Source organism: Corvus hawaiiensis, chromosome 3, assembly GCF_020740725.1.
Source record: "Corvus hawaiiensis isolate bCorHaw1 chromosome 3, bCorHaw1.pri.cur, whole genome shotgun sequence".
Classification (NCBI taxonomy): Eukaryota; Metazoa; Chordata; class Aves; order Passeriformes; family Corvidae; genus Corvus; species Corvus hawaiiensis.
In genome coordinates, this window is record NC_063215.1 from 81641422 (window position 1) to 81659058 (window position 17637).

The 17637-nt window shown below is 38.7% G+C and overlaps 1 protein-coding gene across 5 annotated transcripts in view; it reads left to right on the plus strand.

Annotated features, from left to right (window-relative positions):
- Positions 1-17637, plus strand: part of RMDN2 (regulator of microtubule dynamics 2) — a 52618-nt gene that overhangs the window by 33183 nt on the left and 1798 nt on the right. For 4 of the 5 annotated variants that reach the window (XM_048298581.1, XM_048298584.1, XM_048298582.1 and 1 more), the window contains exons 8-10: positions 5927-6025; positions 7792-7845; positions 7934-8014. In XM_048298581.1, the coding sequence (XP_048154538.1) occupies positions 5927-6025; positions 7792-7845; positions 7934-8014 (234 nt within the window). Of the gene's footprint in view, positions 1-5926; positions 6026-7791; positions 7846-7933; positions 8015-8485; positions 17403-17637 lie in introns of those variants that run through there. The other variant, XM_048298585.1, reaches the window with a different exon arrangement.

Sequence of the window (17637 nt, forward strand, 5' to 3'; positions counted from 1 at the left end):
TTAAGTCTTCCTAGTATAGTCAGATATTTCCCATTCACTCCTGATTTAATGTTAGGGGATCTTATTACTATTGTCTAGCATAGGTTTTTTGGATGACAAACTGAAAAAAAGGAATTGCATAAGATACTGTAAATGGGGATGCTTCAAGTGTAACTCAAGGTTACAGTTCATTTTCACAAATAAAAGTCCATTGAAAAGACTTTGAAGTAAAAAGTATCGAATCATAGAATCATCAAGGTTGGAAGAGACCTTCAAGATCATCAAGTCCAACTGTCAAGCCTGTCACCCCTAAACCAGTGGAGGCAAATGCAGGTTTATTGAAGACTGAGATGTATTTGCAGAGACTGCATGCTGCACTAGTAAAAGCTGTTTAATTTGTGGAGTTTTGCTAGAATTTGACCTGACTGCCATTTTTCACCTTCCTCAGTGTAGCACAGTCCTTTGCAAGGAGCAGGGGTACAGCGCTGCCAAGTTTCTTGCTCATCAGTTTTTCTTGCTGGGCCAGAAATGACACTGATGCAAGGTGTCACAGAACCTTCCAGTAGAAAGGATGAGCTGGGTTTTCGCTGCCTCACAGCAGCTGGGGTTTGTCTGTGATGCAGAGCTAGTGACAGTTGTGCACCACCTTGCCTAAAAATCAGTTTTTGCTGTTTCTTATGTCTCTTACCATTATAAAGTCAGTAGAGCTGTACAAAAGAGGAGGATCACAGAATCATCTCAGCTCTGTTAGAAAAATACTTCTGGTATCACAATCAGGTAGGCAAGATTTTCACCAGTCATTTCATAGACGTCATGATGGGCAAAATTTTGCCTGTGAGATCTGTTTTGTATACAAGAAGTGAATGGATCTGTGGTGCATGGTGTATAGGAATAAGTTTTATTTCCTTACAGTTTTGGGCACAATTATCTGATAATTCTTTACAATTGTATGTTTATGGGTGTTTTTTAAAGTGTTTTAATGTTTCAAATAGCTTATAAAACCATCTAGTTAAGACTTATATCTACTTGCCATTACAGGACAGGCACAGAACAGCTAGCATGTACTTGTGAAACTGGATCAGAGTCCCTGCTAAATGCTAGTAGGGTGTTAAAAATTAGATCTCTTGGGATTTTCTTTTTGCAGGTTACATGCCATGTTTTGGATTTGTCTCTGGTGTATCCCAGTATCTGTTTGGGTTACATCAGGGAACAAATTGATCCAGGTCCTTTGTGTGCTCTCTAAGTGGGCTTCCTGTACTGATAAGCCCAGTTCAAGTTGGATAAATACCTAAATGCCTGTGCAGATTGTCCTGGTTCCTCAGCTGGCAAGAAAGAGAATATTTTTGTTGGAAGACAGTATTTCAAAATTGGTGTCCAGTTACTCAATCTCTTCCAGAAGTCAAAACATTGCAAAATGATTTAATACAATTTTACATTAGTATATTTTAATGAAAAAGAAAAATAAACTCTCTGGGGATATATAATTAGGTGCCATTAATATTTTACTGAAGCTGGATCCATGGTGTGATTTGCCTTTATGGAAGACAATTGTCTGATATGTCTTCAGTGAGCTATTAGCAAGGAAACAGTGCAAGAGAATGTCCTTTAGGGCTGAAAGTCAACCCTGGATGATTTTTCAATCCAAGCGGGTTAGTTTCCTTCATACCAACATCCTGGAATTTGAAAGGAGCTGTCAGTGGGCAGGGTTTGCTTCTCATAAAAAACAAACAGAAGACAAAAATCCAGCCAGTGTTTCAGTATATATATAAGATTTTTGCTGATCCTAGGCTAAAGAAGAGAAGGGGATATTATGAAATCCATTTTCCCAGGATTATGGGGAGAACCACATTTCTTGCCTTGGCTGTCAGAGATACAAGAGGCCTGATGGGAGAGTGCTGAGTATGAACTTTATGTTCAGCTGTAGTTTAACTCTGGGAGTGCCTTCCTTCCATCTCTGGATATAACAGAGATTTGGGTAGAATAAATGGATGACAGCTTGTTCTTTGACAGATCTGCAGGAGAGGTTGGTTGAGACAGGCATCTTTATTTGCTTTGGGATACTGTAGAGTGGCCTCCTCTCCTTGGCAAAGGCCAGGCTGTCATGATGACCCCCTCCCCTCCAGTTCTAAGGAAGATCAGAAGTTGGCTGATGGTTCCTCAGGCCTTTGTTGCTCTTGGGTGGGTGGGACTCGCTCTCCTTATGCATGGCAGCTGGGGAGCCATGTTTCTTGAGTGACCCAGTACATTAAAACCTGATATTCTGTGGAAACATGGTGTTCCTTGCAGTGCTTCTGTGAACTTTTAGGCTTCTGGCAGGACTGACATCAGGGTTTAGGAGACTGAAAAAACCAAAACTCACTTAACATTTGGAAATCATGTAGGGCAAAACCAATCTTCATTCCTTAATTTTGTTGTTGTTGTAGCTATTACTTGCTACAGTAGCTGTTTTCTTTATTACCTGCTGTACTCTACCCCTCTTGGAACATGCACTAAGTGAAAGCATGGTTCTGCTGAAGTTGACACTCCATTTATACTCGATTTTGTATGGACCTCCAGATACACTTCGCACTATTGGAGTAACCTTGAGTGTAGCAGTCAATTCTGCACTACACTAGAGCATGTTACACCGGGGGTTCCATTCTCCATGCTTGCTCACAGACAGAGAATGATTAATAACTTGGTATAGTAGGAATGATGTTTCCATTTCATTGAACATGGCATAAGATTTACTCAAATAAAGTTATTTCAAATTAAAAACTGTGTTTAAGTGCATTTAGGGAAGGGATATAATTTCCTGTTCATCACTGTTGCTCTGGGACACAATTTTGTGTATTGCATATAACAACTCTTTTCCATTTGTCCTACCTCAGTCATAGAGGGGTGCAGACAGACTCAGGTGGGGCTGTTGTTAAGGCTCAGTTAAGCTGTTGTGATGGAATTCACCTCACCTGTCTCTAGCTATCCCCAGGGTCTGTGCTCCTTTTGTAGTTGAAGGAAAGGAAGAAAAGAAAAACAGGAGTGTTCATCCCAGGATAATGTAGGTGAAGAGGAATTGCCTGATGGGAGTACCCCTCTCTCTGTATTGACCACGCAAGGAACCTGGACAACTTGTGTAAACTAGGCACGTCATATATGGAGGGCTAGAGTTCCTGCAACAAATTCATCAAGCTAGTGGCATATAAGTCTGACTGCTGAAAACATCACAGAACTCTCAGACTGTCTCTGGAATAGTCACAAAGTATAATGCTGGATAGAGTGCACATAAGAAAAACCCTCACTGCTGCCATAGCATCATTAGAATCATTAAGGTTGGAAAAGACCTCTTTAAGATCAAGTTCAGCTGTTAACCCAGCACTGCCCTGTTCACTGCTAACCCATGTCCCCAAGTGCCACACCCACATGCCTTTGAATACTTGCAGGGAGGTGATTATATCACTTCCCTGGGCAGCCTATTCCACTGCCCGACCACCCTTTGAGTAAAGGAAATTTTCCTAAGATGCAATCCAAACCTCCCCTCGGTGCCATTTCCTATGGTCCCGTCATTTGCTACCTGGGAGAAGAGACCGACCCCCACCTCGCTACAACCTCCTTTCAGTGCAGGTGGTTTTGTGTGAAATGTGCTTACATGCATTTCACTTTTAAACATTGTTTTAGCTTGGTGGGATTTGTGAAATAAAAATGGCCAACTGCATGTATGTTTGGGCTTTTTAAAAGTTTGAGTAGTGCAAAGCAGCACCCAAGCCAGACAAAATAAAGACTGAAACCTCAGTAAATCAGTTCTGATTAAATCTCATAAGAAAATAAAGTAACTGCCAGGAGGAACTTGTGTTTCCAATAGTTAATTATAACTCCGCATGGAAAAACTGCAATTTTGTTTCCTCACTATTGCATAACAGCAGACATGAGTGTGGTAATTGTATCTGCGCAGTGTGTATCTCCAGGGTGTTGTGTGCTCTTGCAGAGAACTGTGTAATACATTCCCTTTATTTTTACCCCATCTCTTCCTCCCCCTTCATGTGATGGACCAAGAACTGTAGAAATCCCGTTCCTCTTCCAAAAGAAGAGAGAACATGGCAACAGCAGATTGGCATGAAGAAAACAGCACTTTTGCAAAAATTCTTTTAATAACTCTTGCAGAATATATCTCAGAAACTATACAACAGTGTGGGAAATGAAATGGGGAAGGATATTATATACATACCTACACTTAGAAGTTTTAAGCAGCATGCCGCAGTTTGTAACACAGCAGGAAAGCACTGCAGGGGCAACAAAACCTTGTTGCTTCAATGAGTGAGAACTCCATGATTGCTGGAGAGCTTTTGTAAAAAACACTTTATGTTCTTAGAAGAAGCTTCAAGAGTGAGATACGTGAGAGAGAATGAAAACAAAAGCTTTATTTTTGTAATATTGTTTCTCTCTGGGTTATAATTTTTAGTGCTTTTGTGTGAGACGCTTACTGACAACATGTAACCAATGTAACAAAGGCGTTGGGACCCTGCTGAGCAGCTGGCAAGACTTGACCAGGATGCCTTCTGTCTCCACGCAACGTTGCTCTTTTGTAGCTAGAGACATTGGGACCAGATGAGAAAACATGATCCTATGCATTTTCCTGTTGTGTGCTGACCTGTGTTTCTAGTCTTTGCAATGGTATTTTTAGGGCAGTTTGCAACAAGAAGTAGATAGAACCTGATTTCTGTTCAAAGGGGAAGCATTCTGGTTGGTAGCTGTGGATAGTTATGAGAGAGTGGATTCTCGTATTTTACAATTATTAACTGGATAATTGCTGGATATAGGTGGAGCTGGTAGGGGGAGCAGCGACAGCCGTGCAGATATTGAGAAGCAAGGGAATAAAGCAGGAATAATCTAAAACCATCCAAAACCATTTAAAATTTTATAGCAGTAGGACAGACTTTACTTCAAGGCTGAAGTCTGTTATTTGAATTGCAGCTCCTTTTGAAAAATAGATGTCCTTATGTGATTCTGATGAGAGGCTCTCTTTCTTTGCCTCTGTGTATCTCTTCTCTGTGTTGCTTCAGCATAGATCAGGCCAGACAATACAGAATCTTGGTTTTTACCATTTTTTGACTTATCTGTTCTATGACAGGAGCCATCAGTGCTGTGGCTCAAATACTGATGTGAAGAAAAAAAGTCCTGACTTTTCTTTACAGATGTGGTAGAAGTGTCCGAAGGAAAGTGGCTTCACTTCTCCGTTTAAACATGCTCTTCTTTCATGTGGCATTTCTTAGCAACTGCATCCTTTGCTAGAGTTGTGAGGGTTGGGTGATAGAGCCAAATACCTTATGGCAGCAACCAAAGCAGTTTCTGTCAGGTGTCAGTGTATGTAAGGGAAGAAGTCATATGCATTGTGTGGCAATATGACAGTTCCCTGAAGTCCTTTTATAACAGCTCATCTTCCTGTAATGAGAAGAGGTCATTGGCAAGTGTTATTTGTCAGATTGGAAAAGCTAAAAATGAAGCCTGTTTCTTAACAGCGGTTGTCACCAGCTTCTGTGTAATAAATGAACTTGTTATACAACCTCCAAAGACACTCACATTTTTACTGCAGCAACAGCTTTTCATAATGTAGGAAAGTAGTCAAGTGCATAGATTATCATGCAAAGCTGTCTATCTCATGAAAACCTTAGTAGGTTTCAAGCATTATTTCTAGACTTAGGCTTTTAAAAAAGGCAAGGTGCTATGAAACCTAAAATGTACTTTGAACATGGGAATAATCTTATATTCAGGATGTTGGTGTTTGGTCATACGACTCTAAAATCCAAAGGACTGCTTTGGGCTGGCCAAACTGGGACTATAAAGCATTCCTTTACAGGTTCTATTCCAAAATATATTGTGTAAGCAGTACAATGTGAAAGACAGTATTTACTGCAAAACTGAGAAGGAACTCTAAAGAAATCGGACTTTAAAATTTATTTTTTTTTAATTCTAGGTAGCTCAGTTGTCTTGGATTGAAAAGAAAGTAGCTGCTGCTCTCTTTGGGACTCCACCAACTTCAACAGTAGAAGAAGCATTGCAGAATTTCCTCAAGGTGAGTCCTAGCCAAGGGTTTTCCTGTATTGCTGCTTACCAGCTGTTATATGTGAGTATTGTCAAGATGTCTGTTCAACAGACTACGTTCAGTAGCTATAAATTTGGGGCTTTTCTAAACACCACTGAGCTCTCTATTAAAATATGTTTTTCTTTTCAGTTTTAAAATTAGTTTGGACATGAGTGGTTAGCACCTTTCTTTTCTTTATTTAGTTTCAGGAAATTCTCCAATGAATTGCCCTGGTTAATAGGTATTGAATTGAGTGTGATATGGTTATAGATTAGCTACATATGCTTTTGAGACAAATGAACCATAGTGATAGTTGCTGATTTGCCTGTTTCTGCAAGAGCGTTAACATAGGCAAGGAAAACTTTGACATTGTGATGCTTCTCTTTTTCTGATCTGAAACTTCTTTTCCATTGCATTTCAGTAGAAGCCCTTCATAATTGTGGAGATGAAATTGCCTTTGTAGTGAAGTAGAGAAGAAAGCTCTGTCATATAAGTCCATGTTTCTGGGCATTCTACTTGAACACAGTTACGACAAAACACCACATGAATAAAATAAGTCTATCTTTCAGTGCCTTCCACATGAACCATTTCTACTTCTGGAGCTCAACAGCATACAAGCATACAAGTTTTTCACTTGACTGGATTCAAAGCATAACCTACTATCACTACAATTACTTTCAGAAAGTTTTTCAAAGAAATAGGACAGGAAGATTTTCTTCACTATCAAGAGTGTTTGTTTTCTGTGTTCTTAGTCTATTTAAAGATTGAATGATCTCCTGAATTTTGGACAGTACAATACATTACCATCTTCCCAGTTTAAGAGATTTTATCTTGAAGGTCACATTCCAGAAGTGCTAGAAATAATTTCAAACATTCGCTTTAGCTTCAGGGCATTTTGTGGTAGGCTGCAGAGTGACTGTGGTTTTAAGTCATCTTCAGCAACAAAAATCAAATTACTGTCTAAAAGACAACTGTTTGGGTTTCTTTTTCAGTTGTTTGATTCTACACAGTTGTGGTGAAAGCAGTGTTGTTTTGGTCCAAGGATTACAGCTACTATAAATCTCACTGATGTAGTTTTTCCCTCCAAAAAGGGGAAAAAGTTTTTTGATTAAAAGCTGCTTCTTCATTAGTAGATAATTAGTAAGGGTTTTACTCATCTTGCAAGCTTTTTTGTCTTTGATGTGTTTTAAAAAAAAGACATTCTTGAATTTTTTTAATGACCTGAACTTTTCAGAAGATGATACTTTGGAAAGAGAGGTGAACCCAGAGTTAGAAGATAAGAGTCTGTGGAAGAGAAATAGTTGTAAAATTGATAAACACAGTCCTTTACTCATTACATGAAGTGTGAATGGTTGGTTGCTTTCTTATTTCTTTGATGAGGAAATAAATATTCATGATCTAGAGACAGTGGTATCTTCAAACCTACCATGTAAGTGAATTAATCCAATAGATCTTGTACAGAATGACCCAAGATCTTTACAGAGCACTAAGGGAGAGAGGAGAGCAAGCAGTACAGAACATTTTAATGTGTTCACTATCAGCATCTCATGTGCCTGGTTTAGGGTTTGAGTTTTGTATTTTCTTGTTTTCTTGATTTTTTTTGAAGTGCTACTGAACAAATTGCATTACATAGAGTAGGGATGATTCCATCTGATGTTTGAGGAAATGTACTGCATTACTAAAAATGTTATGCAGACCACATAAATCTCATCACACAAGTTTTATGTCTATTTTCTCTCCTGTTTTTTATTATTTAGGCAGAAGAAATGCATCCAGGATATTCCAAATGCAATTATGTGTATTTGGCAAAGGTAACCAAGTTCTTTTAAAAATAATGATTTGTAGACTCTGGTGTTCTTACAGTGGTCTGATTGGAAACAAAATGTTTTTTCTTCTCAGTGCTATAAAGATCTTGGCCAGAAAAACAATGCACTGAAGTACTGTGATTCTGCACTGTCAATTCTCTCAGTTACTAATGAGGTGGGTATTGAGAGTGATAACTTGTCCCTTGTGACTGCTCTCTTGTCTTTGGCATCCATTATTGCACTGCTGGTAACAACATAATGTTTCAGTTTTTCCTCTGAACACAGATCATTCCTTTTTCCTCCACTCTAGGTTGGCTCATTACAGTTGTCTGTATCAACAGCTTTAAAAAAAATCTTTGTTTAGGGAACTGTCAGAGACTTGTCTGTATCAGAAATTGAATTGTACTCTTTGTAATTTAACCCACTTCATTAGATCATCTTCAGTATAAGCAATTGAGTGTGTCACTCTAGCTGTGCTGAAATTTTCCCCAGACCTACATTTTCCTCGGTTGAAAGCACTCTGGACTTTTTGTCCTACAGTCTCTGTTTCTGAAAGCCTCTGGTTTGTGATTCTTCTCAAGGACAGTATGTTAACCATGGCAGAGGTAGATGAGTTATTCAAGATTGCCTTTGTCTTCAACCACAGGGCAGTTAAGGAGGCACAGTTCTTCAAGTCACATCTGCTGGAATATAGTTCATTGTAAGAGATTACTAGATTCTTCTTGAAGCCCATTTTTGGTATGTGGACAAAAAATTTCTGCAAATATTTGAGAGACTGTAAGTTGTTTAATATCTCAAATATAAACCAAGTGATGGCAAGAAGGTTCACTGTGTGATCTCATGTAGAAGCAAGTCCCATGACTGACCTATGACTGGAAACATCTTACCATCCTAGAGCATGACAAGTTCAAACCTGAGCTTTGTCAGCCTAAGGGACCCCCTTTCAGTACAGCAGATGTGGTATGGAGAGAGAGAGGTGATTCCTGAGAGGAATTGGCCCCCTCCTACTTAATTCTTTGAAGTTAAGGAAAAAGACCATTAAATAACTCTGTAACTTGACTGACAATAAATGCTGTGTGCGGAGCACTAACATGTTTATGTCAAGTGCTCCTGCTGGGAAGAAAGACCACTGCGTGCCTCACCAGCCGCTGCTCCTGGGTGGCCTAATTTTTGGCCCAAGTTGTAGTATGTACCAATCATTAATTAAGTAATCATTGCTTATGTTCAGTGTTTCTTCAAATATGTATTGATACAGATATGACATTAACAATGATTTAATTCTGCTTTATTCTTTACTTACTGTTAAAATATACCTTCAGCTTGCCTACTACAGAACATAGGCAGAACAAGACTGCTACAAATTATCTGTTTAATATCCCATCACGTTTCTGAGGTATCAGCAGACCTGAGAAGGAGAGGGAACCCTGAGGTGAGAGCAGGAATTCAGAAGCAGTCTGAGGGATAGATGTATGTATTCTGGAAAGCAAGGTGATGATGAGAATAAGAATTACTGGTCTGTGAACAGAAGAGTGAGCATCAAACGGGCCCCAAAAATCTTTTGTCCATCTGAAGAGGAGAAGTTGATTTGACCACTCCAGTTTTGACTAATTCTATAGATATCACAGATTTGTCTCCTTTGTCTTGTTTACTTGTGGTGTGTTTTGAGTTAAGTTTAGAAAAAAAGAATCCAGAAAAATATGGTATCAGGGCAGTAGTATGTAATTCAATTTAAAAAAAAACCAACCAAGCACTCAGCACAGGGTAAAAAACCCAAGTGCACGCTGAAAGAAATTACTGTGAAATGGAGATCTGCAACATGAACTCTGCTGTTGCTGACTGTTACCTCAAATCCCATCTGAATTTGAATATTACATGTTGTTTTGGTTATTGTGTTACAGAAAGACTGTTGCTGATTTTTGGGAAAACGTGTTGGAAGTGAAGTGGTTTCCTTCACTTGGAGCTGTATGTAGGAATAACATCTAGTGAGATTAGTTTAAGAGAGGGAAGAGACTGTAATAAGACTGAAGAGGCATTGGGGAGACAGTAATAAGCAGATGCTAATAAAGTGCCTGAATTGATTGCAGCCCTGTAGAAGATGGGGTTCGTGGTCTGAAAAAAAAGCACAGGTCAGCAGCAGTCTGAGGATTTCTTTCAGTTTGCCACAGCACAGGATCTCAAGGTTGTCAGCAGTGTGGTATTTTGTCACAGTCATGTGAAACCCATCATTCCCAAGTGTAATCACAGTTTCTCACATGAGTTTTCTCTTTCTTCAAGCAGGGGAATTCCTTTATTGTTTTTAGATGTTGGCTTCTACTGAGAAACATGTATTTGTATAAAGGCATAAAATCAGGAGCAGACTGAGAGACAAAGTTGCTGGAAAGGTGCCACAAAGAGGAAATGTATAGTATTTCATGATACAAATCATCTTGCAGAAAAATAATCATAGACAGTGGTTTACTTTTTATTGCTTCTGAGCATCCACAGTTTCCAATGACTTCTGGGAACCAGAGGTGCTTGGCATCAGTGAAGTAGCCCATAGCTCATTTTAATCCTCAGGTCAAATTCTCAGCTGCTGTAACTCAGGACACTTCTTTGACCCTTTTTCTAGGATTCATTTCATGTAGCATTTTGATTTAAGTGATATTATTTTTGTCTTGAATGTTAGATCAAAGTACCCCTTCTGTGCACCCACTTCTGTTCTACCACTTACAGAATATGTTTTAATTCAAGGGGTAAAGGGGCTTCCAAGCATAGCTAATTCTTGTTAAAGAAAAAAAAATCAGCCTGTTTCAAACCTATTGTGAATCTTAAAAAGGATACACAGAAATTATAAAAAAAGAAAAAAGTTCTTATTGAGCGAGTCCTGTAAATTTAGTTACAGGAGGATTTTTTAAAACATGACAGTTTTTTGAAATAGTTTGGCACATTTCTAACTTATCAGTCTATGCTTTTTTTTTTTTAAAGGAAATATGTTAGATTTGGTTCAAATTACATCTGGAAAAACAAATCTGATATTACAGTGCAGCTTAAGAGACCTTTCTCTATCCTCTCTAAACAAAAACTTCCAATGAATCATGCAATCCTTCCTTGGCCATAAATACTGTCATATGGTGGAGTGGTACTTCACTGCTGGAGGTGCATGGGACATTAAATTGTCCAGTTTTTCTCTGGTTGCTACCCAGGTGGATAACCTCAGGGTCCTGGGAAACATTTGCCCCTTCAGTAAAAGAGATCCTAATGTTCAGGGCTGCTGTGAGTTATTGTAAAGTGCTTAACAGCTGCTCTGTTCATCTAGTGAATGTTGCATTACCCTTACTGAGACTCATTACTTTGTAGTGTGCTCAAAGCCTTGCTGAGTGTGACTACATGAAGGGTTGTTGAAACCAGATGTGGTGGACTATTGTGGTAGAACAAAATTACTTTTTTAAATTTGAAGACAAAAATGTAATTTAATTTTGAAAGCACAAGTGTCTGTCTTGCGTATAGAAAGACAAAACGAATGTGTGTGTGTTTGGTTAAACACGTGGTCCTTTGCTTGTAAGGGGAATAAGACACTAATTTCTTGTTTATAATAAAGATTGTTGGAAATTTCAAGGCTGGAACTTGTAGAATTTCAAGTCTCAATGTAGGATTATAAAGTATAATAGTCAAGAAATTATTTTTTCTTGTATCTGGAGATGAGCATGAGCATGAGCATGAGAGTGAACTCTGTGCTTGTTGGACCGGTAGGCTCACCACAAAGAAAGTAACAGCCTAGCAGAGAAAGAGATTAAAATTTCAAGGTTCTAGTCTCTATTACATGTTTTATAATGAATCTGAAAAGCAGCAGTTGTGTTACAAAAAGTGTAGTCTTGGAAGAGATGAAGGCAGCAAAGCGGGAAAAATGCGAAGGAAATCTATTTGCACTGAGTTGCTGAAAGTTGTACTTAAAATGCAGATAAAAACTTCCCTAAAGCTGAGAATGTATTTTACAAAATTGTTGGTGATTTTGTGCACTTCTTCCCAGTAATTAGAAATTATGGCAGTTCAGAGTTGAAATTAACAAGTGAGAGAAATTTAGATATTACAGAAATTGATGATTATGGCATTCACTTCTTACAGGTGTAGAATGGGAGGAAGCAGAGACTTGTTAAAGACTCTGCTTCAGCCTCAGTGACATCTGTGGAGGAGTTGATAAATGTAGTAATAGGCAGCAACAATGGCTGAAGGTTTACACAAGAATGCAGCTGCTGAGAAGAAATCATGCTCATACAATTTCCTTACACTTTTTTTACATCACCATAATTATCTCCCTGGCTATTAATTTCATTTTTAATATCGTCTGTAAGGAAAAAAGTGGGAGTTGCAGAGGGATGGGAGAGAGGTCAGCTATATACTTCAGCACCCATCAGCTGTTCTATTACAACAGACCATTTGTGTATCTGGATTTTTCAAGATTTTCCAAGAAATACCTACTCCAGCCAGCATAGATTGGTCGTATGAGCAGACCTTGTTGTGATATTTCCAACAGATCTCATTTGAAGCTGCTATGGTAATCTGCCCTTCTAAGTAGGATTTTGAGGAGAAAAAAGTAATTTACTCTTGCTTTTAAAGTGAAGGTTACAAATTACGACCTGTTTTTGAAAAAAACTACCAATTGAAAGTGTGAATAATTTGGGCTAACCTTATAAAAGTGTTTTTGTTTTCTCATCGACCAGAATATTTTCTTTTCACAACATCTTCAGCTCAATAAAAAATGTCGTTCTTTTCAGAGAATATTTGTTGCTTTAGATTTTTTGCACATCTGTCCTCCAAAAGGCCAGCAAAATTTGATGGTGTTTCAATTGAAAAATAATGGAAGTGTTCAGATTTGTGTTCATTTTGAATTCTAGGCTATTGTTTTTCTGCTAGTACTGTTCGTGGAGTTGAACAAGAGCTTCCTAATAGCTACCACAAACTCAAAGCTAAAATGTTTTTTGAGTATGCTTTAAAAAACTACTCCTTAATTAGTGGGTTTGTATACAATGGATCTGACTGCTTCAAGCTCAGAGAATACACTTTTTAAAAAACGTTATAAAGACATCAGATTTCAAACTAAAATTCAAGGGGAAAACGATACATTTGTTAAAGAGCTGCTAAAATAATTTGAGACTGCCCATATTTTACATTATTTTGCACTTCAAAGAATAGTCTATTTTTATCTTAGTGATCAGACCAATTTTCTATCTGCATGTTTTTGAAGTTCTTGAAAAAAGGTTTGTTTGTATTGTGTACTTATTTCTTCTTTCCCTCTGAAAATGATTCTGAAAAGTGATGAAGATATTTTTTGTAGTGTCACGGTTTCATACGTAAGGATGAAGTCTATCCTGATAAATACCAAGCTTATTATATTTATGATTAAACTGACTATCACACAGTATTCGTTTCAACATCCTATCAAAGGTAACACAGTTTTAGCATAGTTCTTAGTCCAGCAAGACTGGTCAGCAGCCAGTTCCCCAAAGTGTGGAGTGTGTCTCCTCTGCTGGCATTCTGATGATGCAGGGGCAGAGTGGGAGCAGTATTCACAGAGGCAGTGGTACACTGCAGGATTACAAAAATGGATTTGCAAAAACCTATTTTGAATTTTCGTAGAGTAGTCAGACTTCTGGGATTTTGAAATATATTGTCTTGGAGGCAATATACAGGGTGAAGGAAAGCCTTGATGGGCACCTTTGTGAGGAGGCTGTAACTGGGTGCAGTCGTGTTGCAGCAATGTTTCAGCAATGACTGCGCAGAAAGAAAAGCTTTAGGTCCCAACATGGGAGAGGCAGCAGCCGGACAGAAAGAGGAGAATGTCTTGAGCACCAAAAGCTCCACATAATGTACAATAGTAAAAGAAAACCAGACCATAGGTGAAATTTAGTCTTTCAAGTTAGAAAAGAACCAGTGGATTAAAATTTTACATGACTATTCACTATTCTAAATTGTATTCTGCTGTTTTGTAATTTTTCAACAGTAGTCTTTGAATGAGTTGAACTGTTTATTCATATTCTTCTGGGTGTGAAAGGGTATTTTTCCCTCTACTTGAAGTAATATCTGAAAATGTGTAATTATTGTCAGCTGCATATTTTAAAGCTGTGCTTGCCTTTATCCTAAAAGCCTTGAGAAGTTATAGTTAATCCCCAGAGGAAGGTAGTGATAGTCTGAAAGAACATAGAATGCCCTATCTTGTACAGACAGCAGTCATACAGAAGGTGGCATGTGGATGATTGCATTGCTGTACTGCAGTATCAAAGGAGAATACTGATGGTATTATACAATTGTTAGTGCACACTACAGTCACGCCATCTGTGAGTCTGTCAAAAATCGAGAAGGGATATGATAGCATTTAGCTCTGTATGATTTATACTGTCCACAAGAGCTATTGCTCTCTAACAATCCTTGTGCATGTTTGGGAGTCTCTTCTGTTACAGTCCAGGATTTCTCCTGGAGCTGTGAGGGAATGATACAGCTGTACCCAAAAGCAGGAGTGTCTCTCGGCACCTCATTGCTGTTACTGCATATCAGAGTACAGCTTTGGACCACCCTTGCAGCCCAGCTCATTTAATATACCATGCTGCTCTGCTGACTTCAGTGAAACCCTACAGGATGCATGTCAGCTTGAGATTTGGCAGTGGTTGCACACAATTATGTTTTCGTTGGCTGGTGTAACCATTTTGGTTGTGGTCATGGGGGTGTATCATTCTCCGTTGATAGTTGGGACTTTGTCAACAAGTGCACACATGTGCAGTGCCTGGGTTGAGTGTGTTAGTGCATAAGGAAATAATTAGCAGAGATGGAAGGTAAAATCATTATCTTTCTGTCTTGGCTTTAATTGCCATTTAATTTTTACATGCACATTTATATGTGTAACTATCTGTGTAAATGTATCAGTAAATTTTTTTAAGCAGAAATGAACTGTCAAAATGTGGACTACTTCCAGTTAAGCTAACATTCCCTTTTTCCCACCAGCTCTCTCTTCCTTCTTGCTCTTGTTTTCAATTCTCTCTCTCCCCTTGTTCAGTCCCTGGCCTCCCAGGTCTTTTTTTCCTGTGCATATCCCCTGCGAATGTTGAAACACAAAAGTAAAGCAACAAAATAGGAATAAGGCAAAATGCAGTCCCTGGCCCTGTAATTTGAATACCTTTTGTGTAGCAGTTTGCAGAACATTTTGAACTCATATTCAACTCTGAAAATGATATAAGGAGTGTTTAATAAATGTAAGCCTTGACAGTAGAAAGACAGGATTGAAACTGGCTATGTATTCAGTCAGTGCTGAACTAAGCCTCAGGGTGAACAAATGGGACTGACGCAAGTATATTGCGTTCCTCCTATGACTTGCACCTCTCCTTCTGCTTGCCACACTCTAAAGGGAGAGCCTGCTGTCTGAAAAAAAAAAAGCAGCCGACCTTATTGTTCATTTTCAGAAAGCCACAGACCCAGAAATCAGCAAGGAGGAGAGTTGGCCCAAGACAGGATTTATGGCTTTGTCTTTCCATTAGCAGTCAAGCTTTGGGCATTAATGAGTTTTCACCCTTAAAACTGGAAACTGGTACACTGAACAGAGTTGTGGCTTCTCTCTCCTTTTAGCGTGACACACCTCTTGGTCTGGAAGGACTCTATCCAAAGGTGACATAATAGTTCCCTTCACTGATCACTCTCAGCTTTGTTTTTAATGCCATTACTGATTTTTTTCAATGCTTTTGCCATATCTGTTCTTATTGACTGGAAGCTGCTGGCTCAATTAATGCAGCCCGTTAAGTAGTTTGCAACAATAATTCCTGCTTTTACTGCTGTAGTCCTGTTTAGAGCTGGCAAACCAAAGGTAGAATGCTTTGCACGTTTGCAGTTTCTTCTCCAGACAGTTCTTAGAACAATCATGGGTTTGTTCCGTTCTTTTTCCTAAGCCCAGAGGAAGATTCAGGGAAGATTGCCCAATATTTTCTGGACCTTTGCAACTTGTAAAGATCATTGCCCAATATAATCCTTTACTTCTTAAGAGAGAGACAATTATCCAAAACAATTTGGAGATATATTTTTAAAATGCTGTATCCTGCAAAATGAGTAGAGAATCCCATCAACCCATGAAATGCTGAACACTCTTCAGATATGAGAAAACCTGCATCTTTATAATTTTCATCTTAGAAAAGTGTCATAAGAGTACAACCACATACAATGAAACTTCTGCATTTCTTATTAGCATGGGACAATATCTGGCTTTTTACTTTTTTTATTTAATGGAGTTTAGAATAATTTTCACAAGTTGACCACAGTCAGTACAGAAAAGAGTGTATTTTCCCTGAATTAAGGGAAAATTTTGAGTTTTTCAATTTTTGTTGAAATCAACAGCGTGTTTCTCCAGACAGCCTGTAGTGACGTGGAGTTTAAGGGGTGCTCAGTCCTGTATGACATTTCCTTCTGTTAGAGTATTTTGGCAAGAGCTTACTGGCTTTGCAGTGTGTGCCTTTTAAGGCCTCTGATAAATGATTAGGCAGATAGTTTAGCGTATTGTTGCCAGTGGGAGTAAGGCAGTAACTCCAAGAGAAGTGTCCAGCTAATGTATTAATGCCTTAATCCAGACCAATAATATAATGTAGTTTGACATGTCTGGCATATGGTTTCTATCATCTCAATATTCTTCTCTGTTCCTCCATGACATTATAGACAGCTAACCAAAATAAAGAGAAGCAGGAATTTTTTCACCCATAAAATATATTCTAAAATGTTCTGTATTTTGTTCCAGCTCTTTGGTTGATTGGGTAATGAAGTGATCCTGAAATTTAGTGATTACTTCACTGACTGTCTACAGTATTTTCTTTCAGAATATCCTGTGGTATTGTTATTACTGGTCCCTGTCATTAGAAATACTTAGCAAAATCTGTGATGTGCAGGTACTTTTCACTTGCACTGTTCAGTATCCATGGGTGCATGTGTTGGGTGTTTGGACCTTTACAAGCCTGCAGGTATGAGGTGCTGACATTTTAGAAATGTGGTTTTAAACCAAAGTGCATTTTGCAAGCTAGAAGTTCTGCAGCAGCAGCTAAAGGAAGCAGAGTATATCCAGGAGACTTTTAAAAATAAGTAGAATAATGGAGTTTTTGTTCCGTGATTACATGCTTATATTCATGTGCCCCTTTCCAAGCAGGTTATACATGGAATAGCCAAAACATATGTCACTGCTTACCTGTGAGACAGTTTTAGGCCTGGGATAGGTTTAAATCCCCATGCAAACTGTACACTTAACACATTGGCCTAAGAGGAGCTTTTTCCTGCTGCCCTAGGAGTACAGTGTAGTGTTGGCTCTGAGCACAGCAGGTCACTTTTCTCTTGCTCCCACACTGGCCGCACTCTGCTGTGAGCCCAGTAGCATAGGCAGAGCCCAGTCTGGAAGATACTGAGGGTGCAGTCAGCCCATGGTGGCTATTACAGGTAGGTCTGGCTGTATGCACTGAAACCACAATCTAACCTATGTCATGAATTACATTTCCCAATGTTTTCTTCTTAGTTGCCTAATAAATCATTAGCAAACATCACAGAATGTGATAGAAATGTGCATAGAAAAACTGCACGTGGTCGGGATGCAAGATTACATCAGGTATAAGGCAAGGCAATACTTTATGCAAAGCACACCAATGAAAGTTATATCCCAGGCTGAAGGGCTTACTGGTCTGCTGAGAAGACTATTTGTGGGCTAACATTTTAAGTGCTTTAACAGAGCTGTAAAGGGAGGGCTGCCATCTGGCTCTTGTTTTCAGTTCAAACTTTATTTTTGTGTTCACTGATAAATTAACTTACTAG